The sequence below is a fragment of the Scyliorhinus torazame genome, chromosome 4 (assembly GCF_047496885.1).
Source record: "Scyliorhinus torazame isolate Kashiwa2021f chromosome 4, sScyTor2.1, whole genome shotgun sequence".
Lineage (NCBI taxonomy): Eukaryota > Metazoa > Chordata > Chondrichthyes > Carcharhiniformes > Scyliorhinidae > Scyliorhinus > Scyliorhinus torazame.
Window position 1 is genome coordinate 140072515 of NC_092710.1, and position 25107 is coordinate 140097621.

General features: G+C 44.6%; 1 protein-coding gene across 1 annotated transcript in view; it reads left to right on the forward strand.

The window, feature by feature from the left end:
• The window catches only part of tpo (thyroid peroxidase), a 92253-nt gene that overhangs the window by 30924 nt on the left and 36222 nt on the right, over positions 1–25107 (forward strand). Inside the window, exons 5-7 of the mRNA XM_072500543.1 lie at positions 2804–2936; positions 11000–11129; positions 23296–23505. Of these exons, the coding sequence (XP_072356644.1) occupies positions 2804–2936; positions 11000–11129; positions 23296–23505 (473 nt within the window). The remainder of the gene's footprint in view (positions 1–2803; positions 2937–10999; positions 11130–23295; positions 23506–25107) is intronic.

Sequence of the window (25107 nt, forward strand, 5' to 3'; positions counted from 1 at the left end):
AAATAGACTAATTCATCAACTGTGTTTAACCATATATTCACATTGAGAGCTTGAAGAAATGGTACACCAGGAAATAGAAGAGAAATAGTCATTGTTAATTGTATTGATGGCAAATAAATTAAACAACGCACTGTGGAGCCTCCTTCTCAATAATGGAGGAGTCCAGCACTTCTGTGCAAAAGACACGACTGAATCATTCACAACAAACTTCAGTCAGAAGTGCTAACTGGATGATCCATCTCGGTCTCCTCCGGAGGTCCCCACCATCACAGATGTCAGTCTTCGGCCAATACGATTCACTCCACGTAATATCAAGAAACAGCTGAAGGCACTGGATACCGCAAAGGCTATGGGTCCTGACACTATTCTGCAATAGTACTGAAGACTTGTGCTCCAGAGTTTGCCGCACCCCTAGCCAAGCTGTACCAACACTGGCATCTAATCGGCAATGTGGAAAATTGCCCGGGTGTGTCCTGTACACAAGAAACAGGACAAATCCAATCCAGCCAATTACCGCCCTTTCAGCCTACTCTCCATCATCAGCAAAGTGATGGAAGGAGTCATCAACAGCGCTATAAAGGGGCATTTACTCAGCAATAATCTGCTCACGGATGCTCAGTTTGGGTTCTGCCAGGGTCACTCAGCTCCTGTCCTCATTACAGCCTTGATTCAAACATGGACAAAAGAGCAGAATGCCAGAGGTGAGGTGAGAGTGACTGCCTTTGACATCATGGCGGCATTTGACCAAGTATGGTATCTAGGAGCTCTAGCTAAACTGGAATCAGTAGGAATCAGGGGGGAAAACTCTGGTTGGAGTCATACCTGGCACAAAAAAAGAGAGTTCTGGTGATTGGAGGTCAACCATCTCAGCTCCAAGACATCACTGTAGGAGTTCCTCAGGGTAGTGTCCTAGGCCCAACCATCTTCAGCGGCCTCATCAATGACCTTCCTTCCATCATAAGGTCAGAAGTGGGGTTGTTAGTAGGTGACTGCACAATATTCAGCACCATTCATGACTCTTCAGACAGTGAAGCAGTCTATGTCCAAATGCAGCAAGATCTGGACAATATCCAGGCTTGAGCTGACAAGTGGTAAGGTTTTATTTGCACCACACAAGTGGCAGGCAATGACCATCTCCTACAAGGGAGGATCTGACCACCCCCCTTGACATTCAATGGCATTATCATTGCTGATTCCCCCACAATCAACATCCCTGGCGGTTACCGTTGATAAGAAACTAAACTGCATTAGCCAGATTAATACTGTGGCTACCCGAGCAGGTCAAAAGCTAGGAATCAAATGGCGAGTAACTCACCACCTGACCCCCCAAATCCAGTCGACAAGACACAAGTCAGGAATGTTATGAAATACTTTCCCCTTGCCTGGATAAGTGCAGCTCCAACAACACACAAGAAGCTCAACAGCATCCAGGACAAATGGGCGGGATCACCATTTAGCAAATCTGGATATTAGAGCGAGGCAGTAAGCCTCACTTTAATGTGAAGATTCCCAACGTACCTGAGGCTTTGGGATTCAATCCCTTTCCCTTGGGGACCTTGGGGCCAGATGCGTTGGCACTCATGGAGGACTCTAAAGGGATCAGAGGCCCCTGCTGCATGCCCTTGGGGTAGGGTGATGCCCTGACACTGCTGTTGCCACATGGGCACCCTGGCAGTGCCAGCCTGGCACCCTGGCAAGTTGCCCAGGTGATGCTGGCAGAGGGCGTAAAGGTTGGCACTGCAAAGGTGCCAAGATGGCATTATTTGCACGCAATCGGGCTGGGGTTCCCTGCCGTGAGTGTTGGGGGGGGGAGCCGGGGGTCTTTCCTATGTTGTGTTCGGGCTGGGGGGGGGGGGAAGTCGGAGATCTTTTTAGGAGCCTTGGAAATCGGGGTCCATTTAAATTTGCCGTCCCGATCTCTTACTACAACAGGAAGTTCCGGCCAGCGGAGCTCCTCGTTGTAAAAAACGGGGCTATGTGCTGCCTCGGCAGCACGTTCCCTGTTTAGGCCCCTTATTCAAAGCGAGTCGCGTTTTATAGCCACGTGTTTCTCGCCACTGTGAGTGCCGGGAAACACGTGGCTAAACGTGCTTGCTCAGGGACTTATCTCCCTTTTGGCAAGATCGCGCCCCTAATGTCTGTTTCAGGCACTGGACTTGGCTTGAATTCCTATTTCTTTGCCTACACCAAGGTTACAGGCAGTACATTTCCAATAGCATAAGGACACATATCAGAAAAATTAGAATTGTTCAACTGATTTCTTTGACTATAATCTCTCAGTTTATCTAGTGAAAGATGATGCCAGAAAGCATGCAAAAACAAGGCCTCTTTATTTTCCGAATGGAAAATCTAGAGGGAATATGCTCTTGATGTCTTGCAAGACATCAGCAGGGTAGCACAGTAGCAGAGTGGTTAGCACAGTTGCTTCACAGCTCCAGGGTCCCAGGTTTGATTCCCAGCTTGGGTCACTGTCTGTGCGGAGTCTGCACGTTCTCCCCATGTTTGCGTGGGTTTCCTTCGGGTGCTCCCCTTTCCTCCCACAGTCCAAAGATGTGCAGGCTAAGTGGATTGGCCATGCTAAATTGCCCTTCGTGTCCAAAGAGGTTATTTGTGGTTACTGGGTTATGGGGATAGGATGGAGGCATGGGCTTAGGTAGGGTGCTTTTTTCAAGGGCTGGTGCAAACTCGATAGGTCAAGTAGCCTCCTTCTGCACTGTAAATTCTATGATAAGAAATTTTATTGATCCAAATTCTGTCAAATCACTTATTTACACCATTTTTAAAAATTCCCATTTTGTCTTAGATCTCCTTTCGCCAGATGTATTGAATGCTCTCGCAACCACATCAGGATGTTTACCTCACATGCAGCCTCTAACTTGCTCCAACAGTTGTTTGGCCAAAAAATACAGATTGATCAACGGAACTTGCAACAACAGGTTTCTGAAAATTTCTTCATTTACTCACATTGGCGTTCTGAATTATTATTCTGCTTGGATGTTTTTCATTGATAGGGTGGAACATTATTTGAACTTCTCGAAAAGATCTAATGCTCTTCATGTGTCTGATTCTTGCCATTGTTTTATACTGAACACTGTAAATATCTTAACCTAGCTCTTGTTCCTTACCATCCAAAACACAGTGATTTTTTTTCTTCGCAAAGGCAGAAAGTGCTGACAATGAAGGATCCGAGAGTGATGTCCAAGGTCCACGTAAAATTAGCTATAGCTAACCACCATTACTTTTTCCTTTATTGTGGTGTGAATGAAGGTGGTTTAATGAGGAAAACCACCAGTAAGCAGGGAAATAAAGAAGCATCCAGAAGTGAAATTCAAGTCAGGTGCAATGTTTGTAGGGTGTCAGCCATGGCTCAGTAAGTCAGATGATTGTTAGTTCAAGCCTTACTCCAGAGAATTGAGCACAATGTGGAAGCTAACATTGCAGTGTAGAGCGAAGAACGTGCTGCACTGTCAGAGCCACTGTCTGCAATTTTAAATCAAAGAGCACTCTTGGTGGATGTACAAAGTTTCATGGCATTATTCTAGTTCTCGCTTTTTTGCCCATATCCTGACCAATATTTATTCCTCAACATACATCAGTAAAACAAACTATCTGGTCATTTATCTAAATTCTGCTGAGGACACATATTGTTGTGTGCAGATTGGCTGCTCCACATCCTACATTCCAACATTGGCTACATTTCAAAACTATTTCATTGATTGCAACTCCCTTTGGAACGCCCTGGAGGTTGTGAAAGCTTTTCTTTTTAAAGGAATCAAACTATATTTTGGTTGTTGTAGTGATCTCTATGTGTGCATGTACACAAGGGGTTAATGTGTAATCAGTAGCACCACATGATCACTAGAGGGCTGGACCAACAGGGGTATAAAAGGCAGCCACATTGGGTCTCTCTCTCTCTCGGGTGCATTGTGATCAAAGCAACAGCAGACTGGTTTAGATGGTCAGTGGAGTTACGTATAGTTACCATAGTGTCATGTGAGAGTACCTTTAAGAAATGGATGTTTAAGCAATGTACCTTTAAGAAAACAATGATGTCAGAGAGTGGGTGGAGCTGAGCTCAGTTCAGCCATTTTGAAGTTTCAGTTTGAAAAAGAGCTTGGGTGTGTGTCAGTGTTTTGCAGTGAGCTGGATCTGCTGTGATCTCTGCCATGGAAGACTATCTCTGGATCATTTGGGTGATTTAAACTCATAATAGTAAAGCCATTAACCTGATGTGTTTCTGTTTAAAGGTGTTAGGTCTCATGGATGTTGAAAGGGATAACTGAAGGATTAGTTAGCGTTGTAATATTCTCGGGGTTATCTTTGAAGTAAGGGATGTTAAGAGATCCAATGTTTATTTAAGAGGTTAAGTTGAGTTCATGGAATAAACATTGTTTTGTGTTTAAAAACCCACGTGTCCATAATTGTAATATCACACCTGGAGAACAAGCCGCGTGCTTCAAAAAAAACAATCCATTAAAGGGAGAGGTTGGTTGAACTCCATGATACATTTTGGGGTTCTGAAAATGCCTCGCCCATAACAATAGTTAGATCTTGTTAACCTTATCACTAGTATCAAAGTTAAAGTCAAGAACTCATGTAAATATTGTTGTAGTTACTTAATAAACCTTTTGTTACGACTGGAAGAGTTCAAATCTTCGTCATCGGGATTCAGAATACCTCATCACTAACCAAGGTTTGAGTAGCACATGTTACCGACCACACAGGTAACAAAACAGTTGTTACAAAAGTTCAGATCTGTAATATTTAGCAGCAGATTGGTGAAAGTTACTAACAGGTTCAGGGGCTCCATTTTATGTTAAAAATATTGCTTTGGTCTCTATAGGGGACCAATAAGATGGTTTCTATCAACAATTCATTAAGCTATTGCTATTCTTCTGGGTGCATATTGATATACAGATGGCCAAGTTGAGATATTAATAAAATGGATCCCATTACATTTTGGAAAATCCATTTACTTTATATTCACTTACCCACTTAGGTTTGCTGAATTGGGGACAAAAAAATGTAACATTGCTCTCCTCTGCAAGTTATCCAGTGAATAGGGCAATTATCTAAGCTGAGGGGTGTATTGGGCTTGACTCTCAGCCAATACCAGGGATGATGTGCCTAATTTTGTTTGGTGAACCTGTTGGGAATGAACATGCAGTGATGCTCCCAGCAGTCAAATAGCCTGGTAATATTATTTGTCAAAGGTCCTCTGTGCACAATGATCAGTTGAAAGTGCCAAAAGCTACCAATTCCTGTAGAACGTAACTCCAACATTGAGTCAACATCTTCAGCAGAGCAACAGTGAGGATACAATAGACTAGGTAATTAGATCACAACAAGCTGTTAAGATCCAGATAAACCAAGATATCTGATGTCAACCTACTTTGCTGCTTCTCCACAGATCGCGGTAGTTTTAAACATGTTTATATTAACAGTTTTAGCCTATTTTCCTCTTCTGTTCTCCCTCACTTCCCTGTAAACATTTCTTTCAACCTCGGTTGTCATGGATCAGTACACGTAAGTACCATTCTGTCAGAAGAGTAACATCAAAGCCATAAATGTTTTTCAGAGGGCATCAATTTGTATTTGTTGCTCATCAAATTTATGCTAACCATTTGATGAATTAAATAAACGTTAAAGACTTGGCCAACTCTGTTGCCTCACCCCAGAATGAAACCCAAAAGAGTGGAGAGAGACATTGAATGATGTCATCCCTATTAAACCTAACCAAATATGAAACATTTGTGCACGTGATTCATCCACCACAATGCTCCAGACACAGTGCCAGCCGCAACGGGTGAATCGCGCGAGAGGCCTAAATAGGTTCCGCACCAGGCAGTGGGCCGATTGCGAGTCACCTGACTCACTATGCCCAACGTGATCTGGATCTGATCCCTGTTTACCGAATGCCCCCAGCGCCCAGGAGTCAATAGCCAAGTCTATGAGACCTCACCAGTGCACCGTTTAGCACTGCTTTGCACAAGCATGAACCAGGCATGAAGGCACCTCTGGGGATCCGTAGCCCATTAGAGAGCCCCAGGTGGTCGGGGACAGGGAAGGGTGTTACCTGGCACCTGGGCAGTGTCACCCTGGCAGTGCCAGCATGCCCAGGTGCCATTTTAGCACAGCCAGGGAACGTGCTCGGGGGGGAGGTGCCTTGCCCATTGGAGGAGGGATGATGGGGTGTTCCAGGGGCCTAAGGAAGGTTGGGGTGTGAATGGAGTGGGGGTCCAGAAAGCAGGGGGGGGGCATGAAAGGGGGGTGGGCGTGTAGAGATCGAAGCTGCCATTCAAAATGGTGCCCCGATCTGCCATTCTTACTGGTGATTTGAATGTGAGGGATACACACGTTAGCTTCCTTGATCCAAGTTCTTCCCACAGTGACTTCAGTTGAGGTTGGGAGAAAATTGCAGAGTGAAAATATTTCACATAAATTACAACAAAATAGCACGTGTGTTATAACTACAATTCCAAAGCATTTTTTAATACATTGAAAAATTGAATTAACTGGACAGGAAGTATTAAAGTGGAAGTCTTTCAAGGACTTAGCCAAGGAGAAGCATAAGTGATAATTTTAGCCCTAATATTAGCAAAATGGTTGGAACAAGGAATGCAAGCCATATGCCTGAAATTTTAGGATGGTAGGAACTTGAAGAGTTGGTGGGGAACACATCCATAGCCCAACAGCAGAAAATCGATTGACGTGTGGTCGTAGCAGGGGGAAACCCCTGAGGCTCAATAAACTGGCAAAGTGCTGGTGAATAGTGGGATGAATCTTGGAACTGCAAATGCCGAGAAACACATTGCCAAACGTGCCCTAAAGCTGACTTTTTCCGTTGAATCGCATCCTCTGTTTAGCTTCTTCAAGTGCCCATTTTTCTGTTATATCCTCAGAGAAGGGTGATTATTATTTTAATCTTCCCACTCTATGCACCTTCCTCCTTAATGGTTTTGTGGTGGGTATGCTGCTGAGCAGTACTCACAGAAAGAGTCCAGGCATCATCCCCAAACTTTATTGAGGTAAGCTGAGGCAGTGGTGAAGACACTATAACTTGTCTCAGTTTCCCACGGCTAGGGGGAAATCTATCTGTACTCCTGATGCGACCATCAATTCACTCGCAGACACGTGAAGAAGTAAACCGTGATTTTAATCAGCTTAGAACTGTGCCTGCCTGCGACCGGTACAATACTGAAGGCGACCCCGCAGGTCAGCTGCTCTTATACTTCCTCTAAAGGGGAGGAGCCATGGGCGGAGCCCACACATGCCCCATCATATCCCCCTGTGGGTGAAGCCACACAATGGCCCATAGGTGGAGCCCACAGGGTTAATAACATAACATAACATAATGCAATGCACTGGTGAATTATCAGTAATTATACATTCACCACAACTCCCACTCCCGATCATTCCTCATGCCAGAAACTGCACCTATTGTTGTGCATTATGCCAAACACAACTGTGATGTTCGCTCATGGTGAACAAATTGACTACAGCGCACTATACAGGGATATGATTTGAATGTAAGGGATGCACAGGTTAGCTTCCTTGACAGGAAATATTAAAGTGGACATCTTTCAAGGACTTGGCCAAGGAGAAGCATGTGGCCATTTTAACTCTAATATAAGCAAAATGGTTGGAACAAGAAGCCTTATGCGTGAATTTGTAGGATGGGGCGAACTTGAAGAGTTGGTGGGGAACAGATCCATCGAATCCTTACAGTATGAAAGGAGGCCATTCGGCCATTCAAGTCTGCACTGACCCTCCAAAAGAGTCCTCTACTCAGGCTCACTACCCCACCCTATCCCCGTAACTCAACCTAACCTGCGTAACGTTGGATACTGTGGGCTAATTTAGCATGGCCAATCCACCTAACCTGTACATATTTGGACTGTGGGAGGAAATCAGAACATCTGGAGGAAACCCACACAGACACGAGGAGAACGTGCAAAGTCCACACAGACTGTCCTCCAAGGCTGGAATCGAATTCGGATCCCTGGCGCTGTCAAGCAGCAGTGCTAACCACCCTCACACTCCTGACTTGTGCCCTGTAGATGGCGGACAGGCTTTGCGGGGTCAGGAGGTGGGTTACTCACCGCAGGATTCCTAAACTTTGACCTGCCCTGGTAGCGACAGCATTAATATGGGTAGTCCAGTTCAGTTTCTGATCAATGGTAACCCCCAGGATGTTGACTGTAGGGGAGTTAGCGATGGTAATGTCATTGAATGCCAAGGGGTGATGGTTAGATCCTCTCTTGTAGGAGATGGTCATTGCCTGGCACTTGTGTGCATGAATGTTACTTGCCACTTGTCAGCCCAAACCTGAATATTGTCCAGGTCTTACAGCACTTGGACTTGGACTGCTTGAGGAGTCATGAATGGTGCTGAACTTTGTGCAGTCATCTGTGAACATCCACACTTCTGACCTTATGATGGAAGGGAGGTCATTGATGAAGCAGCTGAAGATGGTTGGGGCTAGGACACTACCCCGAAGAGATTGGCATAAGGCAGGACACCCGTCCTCACTTGAGTGGAAGCTGCCGGCTAATCTGATTGGCCGGCAATGCTCCTTCCTGCTGGGCACAGCACAGCAGTGACTGGGAGAGGTACTGCAGGGAATTCCCAGAACTATGGCCTGAGTCTTGGAGGACAGGTAAGTTCTAGGGTTTACTGTGCTGGAAGGGTAGGTAACATTTTGTGGGGTCACATGGGGGGCATTCGGTGTCTGGGGCGATTGGTCAGAGGAGGAGGGGTACGGAGGTTGGTCCAGAGGTCACTGGGCCTTAAGGAGAGGGTGCCCATTTTCCTTGCATCTCTCACCACTTCAGAGCCCATAGGGGAAGCGTAAAATTCTTACCACAGAGTTTATATTAGGAAAGGTCTTGTACATGATTATCAAGGCTTTGAAATAACAATTCAAAAAGAAAGCTCAAATATTTGGGCAAACAAGAAGATTATAGTGCCAAAAATGTGAAAATGTGCACTTTAGCGTAGTCCCGCTGTGTGTGAGGTGAGTAATTCATGCCGGCGGGACTGGCAAAACTTTACGGCCACTCGGCCCATCGGGGCCCGGAAGATCACCGGCGGGGGGGGGGGGGGGGGGGGGGGGGGGCGCTGTCAATGGCCCCCGACCGGCATGGCGGGAATCCCGCTGGCCCCCAAGAAATGACGGCGAAGAATAGGGCAGCCGGCGTCAGGACGGCAGTGGGGGATTTGCGCCTCCCCCCCGGGGATTCTCCGACCTGGCGCAGGGTCGGAGAATCCCGGCCCCGGTGTCCAGCCCATTAATAGGCTGCAAATGGGTTCAAATGATACATTTGCATACTCCTGCAAACCTTGATGCCGCCGCCAGCAGGAGACAGGAGCCTCGGAACAGGATCGGAGCTGGCCGCTGACCGTTTTGTTTTGCCCGACACGTGATTCTCCACCGTACCGGAAGCGCTTCGGGTGGCGGAGAGTCCAACCGCAAACTACTAGTCTAGAAGCGTAACTATGACATTACCATACCCTGTTATGATGCGCATCCTTTTCATGAAATCAACTAGTTTGATATTATCTAATTACTGGTCCTTAAATTGCCTTGAGTTTTATCTTACTACCCTACTACAATACAAACCTTTTCCACTTGACAAGATTTCTCAATCTAAAGTGCCATCTCCTTTTTGAAAAGTTGTTGACAAATTTCTTTATGTTGAGGAAGGAAAGTCATGGATTTTTTCCAGGTGATATTGTGTCTAAGTAACACTGATGCATTTTGGCATGTCATATGTGTTTGTAGCTAAAATAGATATTGCCAAACGAAACATAATGTCACTTTAACAAGACGCCAGAAGGTTCTTGCATGTTCAATATAGAGAATTTATGTTCACAGTTTGCAGTATTTGAACCACAAGCAACTCCAACAGCTTGATCAGTGAGCCTTGAAGCTATAAACTACATGCACAGGTTGAGATACAGCAAACTTTCCAGTAAGATGTTGTCTGGGCGTAGTAGTATGAGTGAAAATAATTATAAAGTCCTTTGATTCATTTTGGGATTTATTACTTTTCTTCTTCAAACATTTCAATTATTCAAGCTGTTTTCAAGGCAGGACGATGAAGTAAGGGATTCCTGGGTAAAACTCATGTGATTATAATCGTGAATTAAATACTGAAAAATCCATCCCCAGATTACACAAACTTTGCTGTTATCAGCAAGGGGTTGACTTGCAGAGAGAGTACCAGGCACATTGTCCTGGTGAAGCCTGGGAATGGTGAATAATTATTCTTGATTAAATCTAATAGTTTTGCCATTTGGCCAGAATGTTAATTATTGCAGCATACACCATGTCAAATAAACTTGTAGTATTTCAATCATCAATCAGGTAATTTTAATGATTTTAACAATGGGGAAAGATCTCCCACTACTTGTAGCCCAGAACAGCTTCGGTAATTCACAACAATGCTGACACAGTGTATAGTGACTGAGCCAGGAAATCTACTATGGGCTGTGTGGTGTTGGGTGCTCTGAGGTACAGACGAACCAACACGGTTGCGATTGGTACAACGCAGTTTTATTCCAACTAGTTATTTACACATCTGACTTGGTACTCAGCACGTGGTGACTGTGTGAGTGTCTTGTTAATGAGGTCCTGGCCTTGTCCTGTCTCTAGATGGACTGGCCAGCAGGTGTCGTGTTTCTTGTCTTATACTGTGTCTGCTCTTGTCTGTGATTGGCTGTCGTGTTATGTGTGCTAATTGGTCTGTTGGTCTGTCTATCATGATGTGTGTGTTGTGATGTGTGTTTGAATATCATGACAGGCTGAATGCACAGTTGCACCACTCCCTTTGCAACATTTCTATTCTAAGTGAAGGCATTCACAGTGCAATTTAGTGGCTGGAACAAGGTTACGTGCATAAATAACCAGGAGTTCTTTGGGAATAAATTATTTGATTGCAATAAAAATGACTTGTATGCTCACAATTTAGTCAGCATTTTCTGCATTCTCTTTTAGAAATAATCCCAGGTGGGGAACCTCAAATACTGCTCTTGCACGGTGGCTTCCTCCAGATTATGAGGATGAGTTCAGCCAACCTAAAGGATGGAATCCTGAACGCTTGTACGGAAGGTTTAAGTTACCCCTTGTAAGTACTGTCCTCTTCAACAAACTCTTTGCTTGGCTCAGAAAAGACCGATCAAAAAATATATATATTTTTTTAAAGGAACAGCATCACATTCTTAGCGATGTTGCTAAAATTGTAAAGTAACGCATTCACTGATATACACAGCCTTAGCTAAAATGGAGGTCACCTCTTTGTTTGCTGTAGATTTTTAACTGGTACTGACGTGGAGTGTTTCACAATAGTTTTTGTACAGAAGCTTCTGAACAGTGAACGCTTAAAATAGTGTTAATGAAAGTTAATGCTCGACTCCCTTGGATGTTGTTATTGGACTTGAGCATAAAAGCTCCAAGGCAGAAATAGAGGTTACCCCATTAAAAGACAGTTCTTCTTGTGATTTCTAAATCTTCCAGTCACCTCCTGTCAACAATAATCAGAGTGATGGTCGATTCCATTATAAAAATGGTTACAACCTCAGTAATTGTGCCACGCTCTGCTGTCCATAGCAAAAAGCACAGATAAACAATAAAGTTAAGCTCTGCTGGCTCTCAGTTGCTCTCAATGGGCACCAATATTAACCGGTAGCACAGTGGTTAACACTGTTGCTTCACAGCACCAGGGACCCGGGTTCGATTCCTGGCTTGGGTTACTGTCTGTGCAGAGAGTGCACGTTCTCCCCATGTCTGCAGGGTTTCCTCCGGGTGCTCCGGTTTCCTCCCACAAGTCCCAAAAGACACGCTTGTTAGGTGAATTGCACATTCTGAAATCTGCCTCAGTGTACCTGAACAGGCGTTGGAGTGTGGCAACTAGGGATTTTTACGGTAACTTCATTGCAATGTTAATGTAAGCCTACTTGTGACACTAATATAGATTATCATTAACCAGTACCTTAGAATCTAGTGTTGAATTTCTGATTTATTTCTAATGGTACAGACTAAAACTTTATTGTTGATTCAAAAGTGTGAAAGGCGATGAACAAAGGATGATATCAAGGTTGAAGTGATTGAAAGAGGAAATTGGGAGTAATGTTTAGGTGATACTTTAAAAAAAATTCATTTGAGGGATGAAGACTTCACTGGCGAGGCGAGATTGCCCATCTTACTCGCCCTTTCGAAGGTGGTGGTGAGCTGTCTCCTTGAACCACTGCAGTCCCTGTGATGTAGCTACTTCTACAGTACTGAGAGGTTGGGGGTTCCAGGCGTATGACCCAGCGACAGTGAATGAATGGTGATTTATTTCTAAGTCAGAATGATGGCTTGGAAGGGCATTTCCAGCTGGTGGTGATCCCAGGTATCTGTTTCCCTTGCAGTTCCATATGGTCTTTCACGAATCTTGATTTAATCCACAATGGAATGGTTTGCACAACAAGAGGACAGGAAGTTGTGAGGACTGAGGTCTTGTAATTGGTCATATTTAGAAATGATCATTAGTGCAAAGTGTATTACGGGGAAGGCTTTTGAAATTAAAGAGAAAGCGGGACCATTTTGAACCTGGTGCATTTCAAATGTTTGGGATTCAAAGGACATAAAAATAAATCAACTCTTGAATATTGAAAAAAGTAGTCCTGGATTCAGTATTTAAATGGTCAAAAATGCTTTCAGCAAAGGTCACATTTGAGAGAATGGGCAAAGCCAACCTTTGAAAAATGGTGAAGTGTATGACCTTTTATTCCTAGTGACCATGGCAACCTAGGGTTCTACGGAAGATGTAAAGGGCAAGTTCTATTGGTCATATTTGAAATAATTCAAAAATTGAAAGAAAAAATACTTTCTGGAATGAAATAAAAATTTGATAGAGGCAATTGTTCTGCTGTATTAGCTTCTCAACTGATCTTTACTACTGAACATCCTCTGATCGAGCCATTCCATTTATATCAATAAAACAATAGGTTTCTACTTCTCGTACCTGAAGTTTGTTCAAAGGGCTTTGAATTATTCAACCAGCTTAATTTGCATGATTTCTAGCAATAAGAAGGCAAAAACCTAAAATTTTATGGCAGTTATAAAATACAGTTGAACTGACATTGATAGCTGATCTCCTCTAATCTACACAATTATTACAGCTCCTGCACAAGGCCATTGTGCTTATCGCCAGTTGCCATGGCTAATTTCTTAAACTGTTCTAATAGCACACAGGATTATAATTACTTATTACACTTGTCAGCAGAGAAAAATTACCAAAGGAAAAATACGTAGAAGAAAGCGAAATGAAGTAGTTGACGTCCTATTCTATTATTTGTCTCATGAGAAAATCACTGCCCCAGATACAGTGAGTGCATCTTTACTTATAAAAATAATACAGGAAGTATTTATGTTTTTGACAATATTGACAGCAGGGTCAGAGTGAATTTTGTTTCTGTTTTAACTTGGGAAAAATGCATTATCAACCACTAATCAGACCAGCAACGTGTAAACTGCCTGCCCAGCTGGCTCTTTCAGGAAAGCCTAATAATATTTTGCAGATATTATCTTGAAATTCTACATTAAAAATATACTTTAGCTGAGGGTGCTCATTTGCAAATTAACACACAAAGCTATTTATAACACCTTCATATGTTTCTGCAGATAAAAGTGGATTTGTACATCGAAGGTAGATCACAATTTACATGATGGTATTTCTTTGCCCTTCAAGAGATTTTTAAGTTAATTTCCAGTTTACTTTGGGATAAACTTAAGTTTGCAACATTTCTCGTGGGAGCTTTATATGCTGGACCACATGTCATAGAATCCTAGAAGATAAAACTATTACCTGATGGACAATCCATCACTCACTCCACACTTGCTATCATCGGCCTGTCATCATAATCTTTCATGTCTCACTTTTACTACTCATGTTCCTCTGAATTATAGAATGTTTAAAGCACAGGACTCTATTCAGACCATTATGACCATGCAGAGTCTCTCCAACAGTAAATCACTCCCTCTCCCTCCTTTTTCCCTGCAGTCTGCAATTTTTTTTTATCTTCAGGAAATTACTCAATTTACTGTGAAGGCCTTAATTGAACTTGCCTCTAGCATACTCTCAGACGTCGAATGGGGTTTTCCAGCCCCCAGCCCCCTCGTTGTGTATTTTCCAGCAGCGGAGGCAGCCCACCATTGGCTAGGTTGCTCCTGGTCCTTTCCATAGCTAACCTTATAATACTGATATGATCACTGTCTCCTAAATATTCCTCACTTGGCTCTCTGCACCTGTAGCTTACTAACCTTAGTTACCACACACTGTGCATTCTCATACACACACAGAAAACCTAATTTAGGCTTTATTGCATTCTGACTTACACTAATTTCTATCTAATTTTTTACTGTAGTGCTATCTGCCTCTCCTAATTATTTGTATATTTTGACTTTCCTCGCCATTTCCCTGCCAAGTCAGTTTAAATCCTCCACAATATCATGAACAGACTATCAGAAGTTAAGGACTCAATGATTAATTGACCTATCAGTGAGATGCATTGAGCAGCTCTTTGCAAATTGCCCAATCTAATGGTTGGGTCACCAAGAAATAGCAGGAAGGCAATCAGAAATCAATGGCTTTGCTATTTTTACTGAGCTTCCTCTGAATATCCTCCTCGATGAACCAAATCGGTTCCAGTACAACAAGGTGCCAGTGGGTATTGATGCCTAAAGGTCACATTTATTTAATGGAGCAAAACATTTGCACGTCTGCCAGTGAGCAACTTTCAGGGTCTCTGCACACAAATAAGAAACAGGATATTACTGATGCAGAATATTATAAAATGCCATCTGGCATTTTGAGTTTCAGTACATGACTTAATAAAGGCATTGATCACAATGTGTTTTAGAGATCCCATTTAAGTTGTAAATGCGAATACAGTTCCTTCATACCCATTAGGCTTAATAACTCCTCCAGGTCAATTCTGCCCAATTATGTTAGCAGCATTCACAAGTTAGGTGGTTAGATATTGTGAAACCAAAGGGAACCTTTATTATTTAGAAACTACTTTAAATGTAAGCTATTTCCCTAACTTGATATATTGGGGCTTGGGAATGCAGAAATTCAACCTCCAAGAACTGGTGGGTGGAGAGCAGATAAGGGATTGTTTTTTTATTAAATATTTAATGAAGATCGCATTCCAGTTCCAATGTGTCCACTCTGGGTTTGACAGAAGCACATTTAGATGCCGACAAGAAATCCACTGAGAAAAATCAATGATTTAATTGTTGTCGGCAGTCAGGAAGATATTGATGCAATTATCATCCTCATGAGATGTCAGTAGTGTCTTTGCAAATTGCTTTTACTTTGCACCAAAATAACCATGTGTAGGTGATTGTCCCTTTAAGAACAACAGAACAGAGTAAGGGTCACGAGGTCTGAGCAACCATTCAAGTGGAGAATCTCTACAGGGGAATGAGTTTTTCCTTTGTGTAGCAATTGCTGTGGACCAGCTGCAAGCATGCAGCTTATGTGAAAATCTTGGAAATAAAGTTCTTTTATTCTACCAAGACATCTTTACAGGAGCACAAATTTCCCACAGCTCAGGAAGCTGGCGAAGGAAACAGAGGCAAAATTGTTCAACGTTGAGGTGGATATTTAAACTTGTCTTTGTCCCATCTGAATAAAGGCTCATTTATCGCAAGTGGTGTCTCAGTTTCCACGGCAGAGAGGGATGATGTAGATCTAACTTTTTACAAATTTGGAGACTTTCAATCTGACAAAAGTCAGAGTGGTGATGTTTGACAGCCTATCAGAAGAAGGACACCATCACCATCCACAGTAGCGATGATCTGATGTGGTGGGACCAGCATGTGGACATAAGGGTTGGAGACAGGAGAAGGGTGCATGGAAGAGGGGCCGAAATTTCAGGATTTACAAACAGACGCACAGCTTCCTTAACCTCTCAAAAGGGCAGAGCATCTGCAGGCTGAGGTTGTTATGTTAGGTAATGGAAGACATCTGCAGCCTCCTCCAGGAAGGATGCATTGCCAATAGCTCTGAATTTGGCCACTGCCCTCCACACTTTTGCATCCTAATCCTACCTGACTGCTACCAGGAACCTATTCAGGGTCTTCCAATTGGCTGCACAGGAAAGCATAAGCTGGTCAATTACCCTTTTTTTGACTATCATCATACTCAGTCGCCTCAGAATTCAGTCACTGATGAAATAAGTTCAGCATAGGTGCATCAGAGGTATTTTTGATTCTGTCACCAGCTATTTGTGAGCTCCCAGTTTCTTCATCTCCAAATGAGAGGAATGCAGATTTTTTTTTTCTTTTTCTTTTTTAAAATAAATTTAGAGTACCCAATTCATTTTTTTCCAATTAAGGGGCAATTTACCGTGGCCAATCCACCTACTCTGCACATCTTTGGGTTGTAGAGGCGATACCCACGCAAACATGGGGAGAATGTGCAAATTCCACACGGACAATGATCCAGAGCCGGGATTGAACCTGGGACCTCGGCGCCATGAGGCAGCAGGGCTAACCCACTGCGCCACCGTGCTGCCCTGGAATGCAGATTTTAAAAATGTATTTACAGGATGTGGTCATTACTGGCTAGGCCAGCATTTTTGTCCATCCCTAGTTCTTCTTGAGATGGTGGTTATGAGCTGCCTTCTTGAAACCTTGCTGTCCCTGTTGTGTACGTACACCCACAGTACAATTAGGGAGGGAGTTACAGGATTTTGACCCAGCAACAGTGAAGAAACAGCGATATATTTCCATGTCATGATGCTGGGTGACTTGGAAGGGAACTTCCATGTTGTGGTGTGCCCATGTGTCTGCTGCTCTTGTCATTCTAGGTGGTAGTGGTCTTGGGTTTGGAAGGTGCTGCCTAAGAAGCCTTGGTAAGTTCCTGCAGTGCAGCTTGTAGATGGTACACACTGCTGTCACTGTCTATCGGTGGTGGAGGGAATGAGTGTTTGTGGAAGGAGTTCCAATCAAGCGGGTTGATTTGTCCTGGATGGTGTCGAGCTTCTTTAATGTTGCTGGAGCTGCACTCATCCAGGCAAGTGGGGAGTATTCCATTACACTCCTGACTTGTGGCTTGCAGATGGTGGACAGGCTTTGGAGAGTCAGGAGATGAGTTACTTGCAGGAGTCCTAACCTCTGGCCTGCTCTTGTCACCCCAGTGTTCATATGGCAAGGCCAGTTCAGTTTCTGTTACTTACGTGCCATTTGTATCAAGGGCATCCTCTTTTTGCATCAATTTGCTCGGTAATTTGAGGTGATGGTTATCCAGTCTTCTGCCTCACCCTTGTGATTGTGCTGTCTTCTCCTACATGGGCAAAATAACAAATGTGTGAGTGACTGAAAATGAGGTTTGCCATGATGGATACAGTGCAGTCGATGAAAGTGACTCTCAGGCAGGTGGATCACATTGCGTGAGGAGTGGAGTGAGTGTCAATGGAGGATGGATACGTGAGGAGGTAGGGTGCGCATAGAAAGAAAAGCTAGTCTCGCTGTTGCTGAACGTGGAGTGGTTGTGAGGAGTGATGTGATGGCTTAGCAAGATATAATGAAAGGGCAGGGCTTTAATCGCAGGATTGAGTGAAGCAGTAAATATCTCTTCCTGACCTGGTTATGTCTTAAAATTTCTTCTTAGGTTGCATCCAAAACCCGAGCATGACATTCCTGCTGTTCATCTCTTACATCTGAGCATGCCTCCCCGGTGAGCGCATTAGGTCTCTTCCTTGCAGTCCTGAGCAAAAGGTTTTTTTTGTTCATTTCTTGGGATGAGTGCGTTGCTGGCTGAGCCAGCATTTGTTGTCTATCCCTAATTGCCCTTGAATTGAGTGGTTTTTTTTTAGGCCATTTCAGAGGAGGGATGTTATTTATGAGTCAACTGCATCGCTGTGTGAATCTGGAGTCACATGTAGGCCAGACCAGGTAAGGACGGCAGGTGTCCTTCCCCAAAGGACATTAGTGAGCCAGGTGGGTTTTTACGACAACGGTTTCATAGTCACCATTATACTTTTAATTTCAGATTTTTATTGAATTCAAATTTCACCATCTGCCATGGTGGGATTCAAACCCAGAGCATTACCCTGTGTTTCTGGATTACTAGCCCAGCGACAATACCACTACTCCGCCGCCTCCCCTCACATAAGGACATTCTCCTTCTGACTGCACCTCGCAGTAATTCCAGCAAGGCATCACTAAATCTGGGGAATGCCCTTGCTCTATCCACACTATTCATCCTGTGCTCTGCCACTTTAAAATAAACTGAGATTGAGTCATGCAGGAATGCAGCCCCATCCACTGAACAGCGCAGAGGTGTGAATCCCACAAGTCAAAATGAATTGATACAATTGAGTCCAGATCACAAATTCCAACCCCCTTGAATTGACCTCCAGTGCTCCCCCCCCCACCCCTCCTCCTCCACCAACCCCCCAGCCATTACCTGATGGGAAGTGGCCTTCAGATTAATTTCAGGGCCACAATGGTCGCAATTTGGATGGGTAACTCCATCTACTTGGTACCGTGGCCGAACAATTCAGTTTTGCCCTCCTCAATGGTTTGCATCAGCAAATGGATCCATAAAACTGGCAGGGATAAGTGTATCTTTCAGGTCCGGATATCAATTCTGTATCATCAATAGAGCTGACAGACAGATTGAGCATGAGTGCCTGCCAACATTAAGAATTGTAGTGTTCAATCCTGTAATGCAGACAGGGTATAATTCCGTTTTTGAATGCCTTCTTTTTAGTTGCATAATCAAACAAAATAAATAATTCAGTAAAGTAATACGTCGCACTTCAAAACTCAGTCCTTGTAATGGGCAGTCATTGTTGAAAATGTCTGATTTGTGCTTTCGGAGGATTATGTGTCAAATTAATTGGTCAATCCACTGCAATGATTTGATGAGTAAAGGCTCCACATTGAACAGAACTGAGCTGTGGAGAGGCATTTGACCTCTCAACTTCATGAAGTTGGCTGATCTCAGTTAAGATGGGGCTGAAAGCACGATTGTCAGTCTCAGTACACCCACATGCAGAGGGGGCATTAATCAGCCACAAATTCCCTCATGGTCACCATCCAGATATTCTTGCTAAAAAGGGTGTGTATTCATCACAGATGAGAACAGCAATTATATTTGGCTGTGTTGGACTCCCCCACACCACTCCAGCTCACCTTGCCCGACTGCCCAAAGACTCTTAATGATAAGATTCATGTGCAAGAAGTGATCTCTTGCTTGAAATGCAAAGATGGACGGACAAGAGTTGCAAAACCACCTGACAGCCTGTGTCTTCAACAGGGGAAAGGATCAAGGACAGGATGATTGGGTAATAAATGTTTACTTTTTTGTTGTGAGACATATGAGTGTTTAATCATAGCTTTCACTGTTAAGCAAAAGTGTTATTCATTTTAAGGGGCATTGAATGGATTCTTCAATCCTTTAATATTTCAATCTGAGCATAAACATGGTTTGAATCAAAGACACAAACCTTGGCAGAATTCTCACAATATCAATAGGCCAGTCTGTAATCAATGTGAGTTTTAATTTTGCTTTGTTTGAACAAGATTTATTGATTTACAATTTGCTTGTATTGAATTGGTTTCATAATGTAATGTAGGAAATAATTCCTGGAAGTGAATCCTTTATGTAAGTTTAAAATTCCATCAAACATTTTGTCTTATTAATTACTAAGTATGAGAGTATCTAGTTGCAACAAATTTAATACTGTATTAAGAAGTACAAGGTTTCACCATCACACATATAAACATTGTACATTACAATCTAATCTATTCTGTTGCTCACTCTGCTATAAGCATCTATTGTGTTTAATGACTGACAAACACATCTCTTTCTCCTTATATTACTTTTTTTGGTAAAAAATACACTTTATTCATTAAATATCTGAAAGAGCAAGACAAACATATCAAAGTGGCCATCACACATTGTGGAATAATATTCAGGTTCTCTACATATATCATGTTGGGCTCTGAGTGCTTCCATACAGTCAAAGAAACGCCACAGACATTTTAAAATGGTCATCATAAATGGTACAAAAGCATTTGAGTTGTCGATATATGTCGGGTTGTAATCTGAGGTACTTAAATACATTTGTGATACCATGTAGGGTGGAATTCCCACCCCCACCACCCCCTCACCAGAGACTCCCTAAATAAAGAGACCCCCCAAGAGACCCCTTAACTAAGGAACCCTCCTAGACACATTTTAAATAAAGAGACCCCTAGTAGAGATCCCTCCCCCACAGAGACCGCTGAAAAGTGCCCCTGTTTGGTCCCGGCTCACTGTCCATGTGGAGCTTGCACATTCTCCCCATGTCTTCGTGGGTATCACCCCCACAACTCAAAGATGTGCAGGGTAGGTAGATTGGTCACGCTAAATTGCCCCTTAATTGGAAGATAAATTTAAAAAGGAAAAGAGACTCCTGTCAGGAAGCCCCCCCAGAAAAGAGCCTCTTGTCAGGAAGCCCCTCGGAAAAGGGACCCCTCTCAGGAAGCATCCCATAGAAGAAGACCCCTGTCTGCAAGCTAGAGAGCAGTTCAGACAGAGGCAGTGCAAATAATCACTGCTTTAACACCCACCTGGGAATACACCTGCAGCTCAGACACAGGAAGCAGCACCTGTCAATTCCTGGAAAGATAAAAACAGTCAGCTGTAATTAAACCACCTCAGGTCTTTGATCTGCAAGCCATTCATTCATTTCTATTTGATATTGTTTTTACTAGCCTGTGTTTGACAGCTTCCGCACACCCCAGCTGTCAGCATTGTTCCATTCACCTCCCTTCATGGTTGAGTAACTCTAAAGTGCTCTAACAACAATGTTTATAAACAACGAGGTCCACAGTGCGCACTAGCAGGGTAGGTAAATAAATGCAAATGGTTCTTAATGACCTATTTGCACCTATTTAGCGGGCCCGGCACCCTTTGCTCCAGCCTTCTATGATTATCCGGTCCCCAGCTGGGAATCATGTGGCCGTGGATCAGTTGGCATCGCTACCAGTGTGGCCCTGGCGTGGTGGACCTCACAGTGGGCCAGAGGGACATTCAGACCACCACAAGGTCCACTACGCCAGGGCCACATTGGTAGAGATCATCCAAGCCCATCTGAGGATCACTCCCCAATAACGCACTGGCTGTCCATGCCTCCTCTACCAGACACCATGATGCCCCATCCCTATTGACCCCTGTAAAAGGGGACCCCCCCCCCCCCCCCGTGGGGTGCATTCCAAGCTCTAGGTGCATTCCAATCACTCAAGCATGTGATTTCACTGCACTCACCTCTCTGTGGTCAGTGTTTACAAACATTGGGGTTTCACCACTTAGGCCACTGAACTGTAAAGGGAGATGAATGAATCAAAACTGCAGATGGTTTGTAGACCATTAAATCACAGACCATTAGGGGAAAGCTATGAATGGCTTGCAGCTAATGGATCTGTGTGGAAGCAGACGCAGGTCACAGCTTTCTCCTTCGAGAATGGCAACATGGAGCTTCAAGGTAAGTGTTACAGCTGTAGTTCCTCTCACTGCTCCTGTCTGGACTGCTCTCTAGTTTCCAGGCAGGGGTGTCTTTTCTGGGAATTGGGGGGGCGGGTGTCTTTAGGCAGGTGGCTCCTGTGTGGGCCCCCATTACAAGGGTTTGGGCCCGATTTGCAGTGCGGGGGATTTCGGGACTGATTTGCGGTGCAGGGGGGTGGCTCAATGCGGAACCTATCGGGCCACCCGCGCACGTTGGAAGGTCAATAACAGGACTCCCTGAGAATCCCTCATATTCCATGCCATGCAAAAATGTGCATGGCATGGAACACAATTGTTTACCGGTTTGCGCTCCCAGTGGGATTGTAAAGCGGTTACAATTCAGCTTCGACAGGAGAACATACGGCGGAATTCCCCTTTTGAGAGACTAAGCACTGATGTCAGGCTTCCTGACAGGAGTCTCTTTTCCTTTTTTAATTTCTCTTCCAATTAAGGGGCAATTTAGCGTGACCAATCTACCTACCCTGCACATCTTTGGGTTGTGGGGGTGATACCCACGAAGAAAGTGTTCCACGTTCATTAAAGCAGTGCTGGTCCCGGACCAATTCAGAACATGTTAATGGGCTAACACTGACGTCATGAGAAACTAGTGCAATTCCAATGCGCGCCGGAGTGTGATACGACAGGGTCAGCATCGTAGAGAGAGCCTGACAGGTACAAGCTGCATATAAACACTCCACTCCCCCCCACACACCCTCATCCCAGCCAGGAACATGGCACTAGTTGCACTGGAGCTTGCCCATCCTATTGATGGGTCAGCTGGGGCTGGAGGGCAGCTAGGGGGGGTGGTCTGGGGGCAACCCATATGACCCGTGGTGCTCAGCTCACATTGGGCAGTCAGCGGCTTGGACAGCGGCATGGCTGCCTTGCAACCTCGGCAATGGCGGTCTGTGCGCTGCCACCTCAACCCTGTTGCTCACCTCCTGGCCACCCCCCCTTACTATACCCAACCCGGAGTATTCGGGGCAGGCCCGTTAATGATATGCCAATGGCCTTTACTGTACAATTTGCATGCCCATGTCGTCGTACGGTACGGAACGCATTCACACCGCTGTTGAGGCACCGGAACATGGCATTCTGTTGGCCGTCCGGCACCGGCCTCGATTTGTGGCTGATGCGCGATTCTACGCCCGGTTCTGATTTGCAATTCCAGTGTCAGCTGACGGAGAAACTGAGAATTTCACCCGTAATATTCACTGAGTCATGCACCGTGAGGGGGTTCTTTACAATCTCCAGCCTGTCACTTTGCTATGGCTGAAAGGGCTTAAACAGTGACCATTCCCCAAAGGACTTAGACAGCGACCTTTCCCCATAGCGCCTCTGCGGTGGCTGCACCACGTTTTAGTGCATCCCTCAGCATCCCTGGAATTTGGAACATGCCAGTCTGCAACACTTGGCCGGGCCAACTCTTTTGCACTGGAAGATCAATAAGTTACGGATGTCTTTTATCGGGTTGATGATCCTCCAGCAACAGCTGATGTTTGTCCCAGTGGGTATTTTTGTGGTAACTGTCCGTAGAGCACAGAATTCTGCATCACGGTGTACTCAGGATGAACCTTGACAAAAAAACACTGCATCTCTCCAAACTTACTTTGCAACAGCACATTCCACAAGGAGATGGACAATGGTCTCTTCCAAACGTTCAAACAAACCTATTCTGATGACCTGTTTACAGTGAAATGCCTGCCTGAGCTTTTAGGCTAACTCCATTTTCTTCCTCTGACAGGTCCGAGATATAACCAACAAAATTCTACGTACAGCCAATAAGACAAACATGACAGAAGATCACCTATATTCACACATCCTAGTTGAATGGGGTCAATATATTGACCATGATTTTGCATTCACGCCTCAAAGCACCAGTCAAGCTACTTTCATGGGAGGAGTAGACTGTAAGAACATCTGCCAGAATCTGAATCCCTGTTTTCCAATAAAGGTATCTGTCAAATTTTAACAGAAAGTTGCACTCTTTTAGACTATGGACAACAATCGGGAAATATTTGAATTTCAAGTTTCTTTGGTTATTTTAGATTTGACCATGGATCTAGACCAAGGATATCACTGACCCAATCTTTAATGCATTTTTGAGATGGCGAGTTTGGACGGATTTGAAAAAAATGCCCAGAATGGGTTTTAATTTGAACCTCGGAATTAATTCAAATCTTCCCTCTTCCATTGATTTCTGACCTCAATGTCTCCCTACCGTCCAGCTTCCTGGCACAATGAAGAAATGGGGAAAATAATTGGTTTACATCGCAAATAATGGAAGTTTTTTTAACATTGAAATGCCTCAGAGATTGAATTCCAATGGTGTTTCGCTCAGTGTCCCTAAATATATGTTTAAATTTAAGTCAGTCATCATTATATTAAAATGGCCACTAGGCAAGTGAGGATAGAGTAAGGAGAACATGTTTGTGTGGTAAATTGTTGGAACATGATGGACGAGATTCTCCGACCCCCGTCGATTCTCCGGCCCGGATGGGCCGAAGTCCCGCTGCTAAAATGCCTGTCCCGCCGGCGTATATTAAACCACCTATCTTACCGGCGGGACAAGGCGGCGCGGGCGGGCTCCGGGGTCCTGGGGGGGGCCTGGGGCGATCTGGCCCCGGAGGGTGCCCCCACGGTGGCCTGGCCCGCGATTGGGGCCCACCGATCCGCGGGCGGGCCTGTGCCGTGGGGGCACTCTTTTCCTTCACGGTCTCCACCATGGCAGAGGCGGAAGAGACTCCCTCCACTGCGCATGCGCGGGAATGCCGTCAGCGGCCGCTAACGCTCCCGCGCATGCGCCACCCGGAGATGTCATTTCCGCGCCAGCTGGCGGGGCACCAAAGGCCTTTTCCGCCAGCTGGCGGGTCGGAAATTGGTCCGGCGCAGGCCTAGCCCTTAAGGTTGGGGCTTGGCCCCCCAAGATGCGGAGCATTCCGCACCTTTGGGGCGGCGCGATGCCCGACTGATTTGCGCCGTTTTGGGCGCCAGTCGGCGGACATCGCGCCAATACCGGAGAATTTTGCCTGATATTCTTTACCACAGTTGTTCTTTAAAGGAGCTTCAGCACAACTTTTAGAAGAGTAGATAAACATTTTAAGCAGAGGAAAATAAAGGCAAATGAGACTCAAGTAAGACAATGGGCTGGATTCTCCACTGTTGGGATTTTCTGTTGCGTCGGCAGCGCACTCATGCCCGGGGATTTCCTAACGACGTAGGGCTGCCCACAATGGGAAACCCCATTGGCCGGCTGGCGAGAAGGAAAATCCCGACGCTGGCGGAGGGGGAGTCGCACCATAAAACTGGTGCGGCGGGACGGAGAATCCCGCCCAATATGATTAGTTTTGGATTGCTTTTGCAAACAGTCAACCCAGGAATGATGGTAAAAGACCTCCTTCAGCATTGTAAATTATTTGTGATTCTGTCAAGGTTCCAGCTGAGATTCGGTAATTGCTGTAGATAAACAGAAGATGTGAAAGGTGATTTTTAAATATAGAACACAGTATGTGATTTTACAAATTCATTGATTCCTTGACTGCAAGCAAAAAAGTAG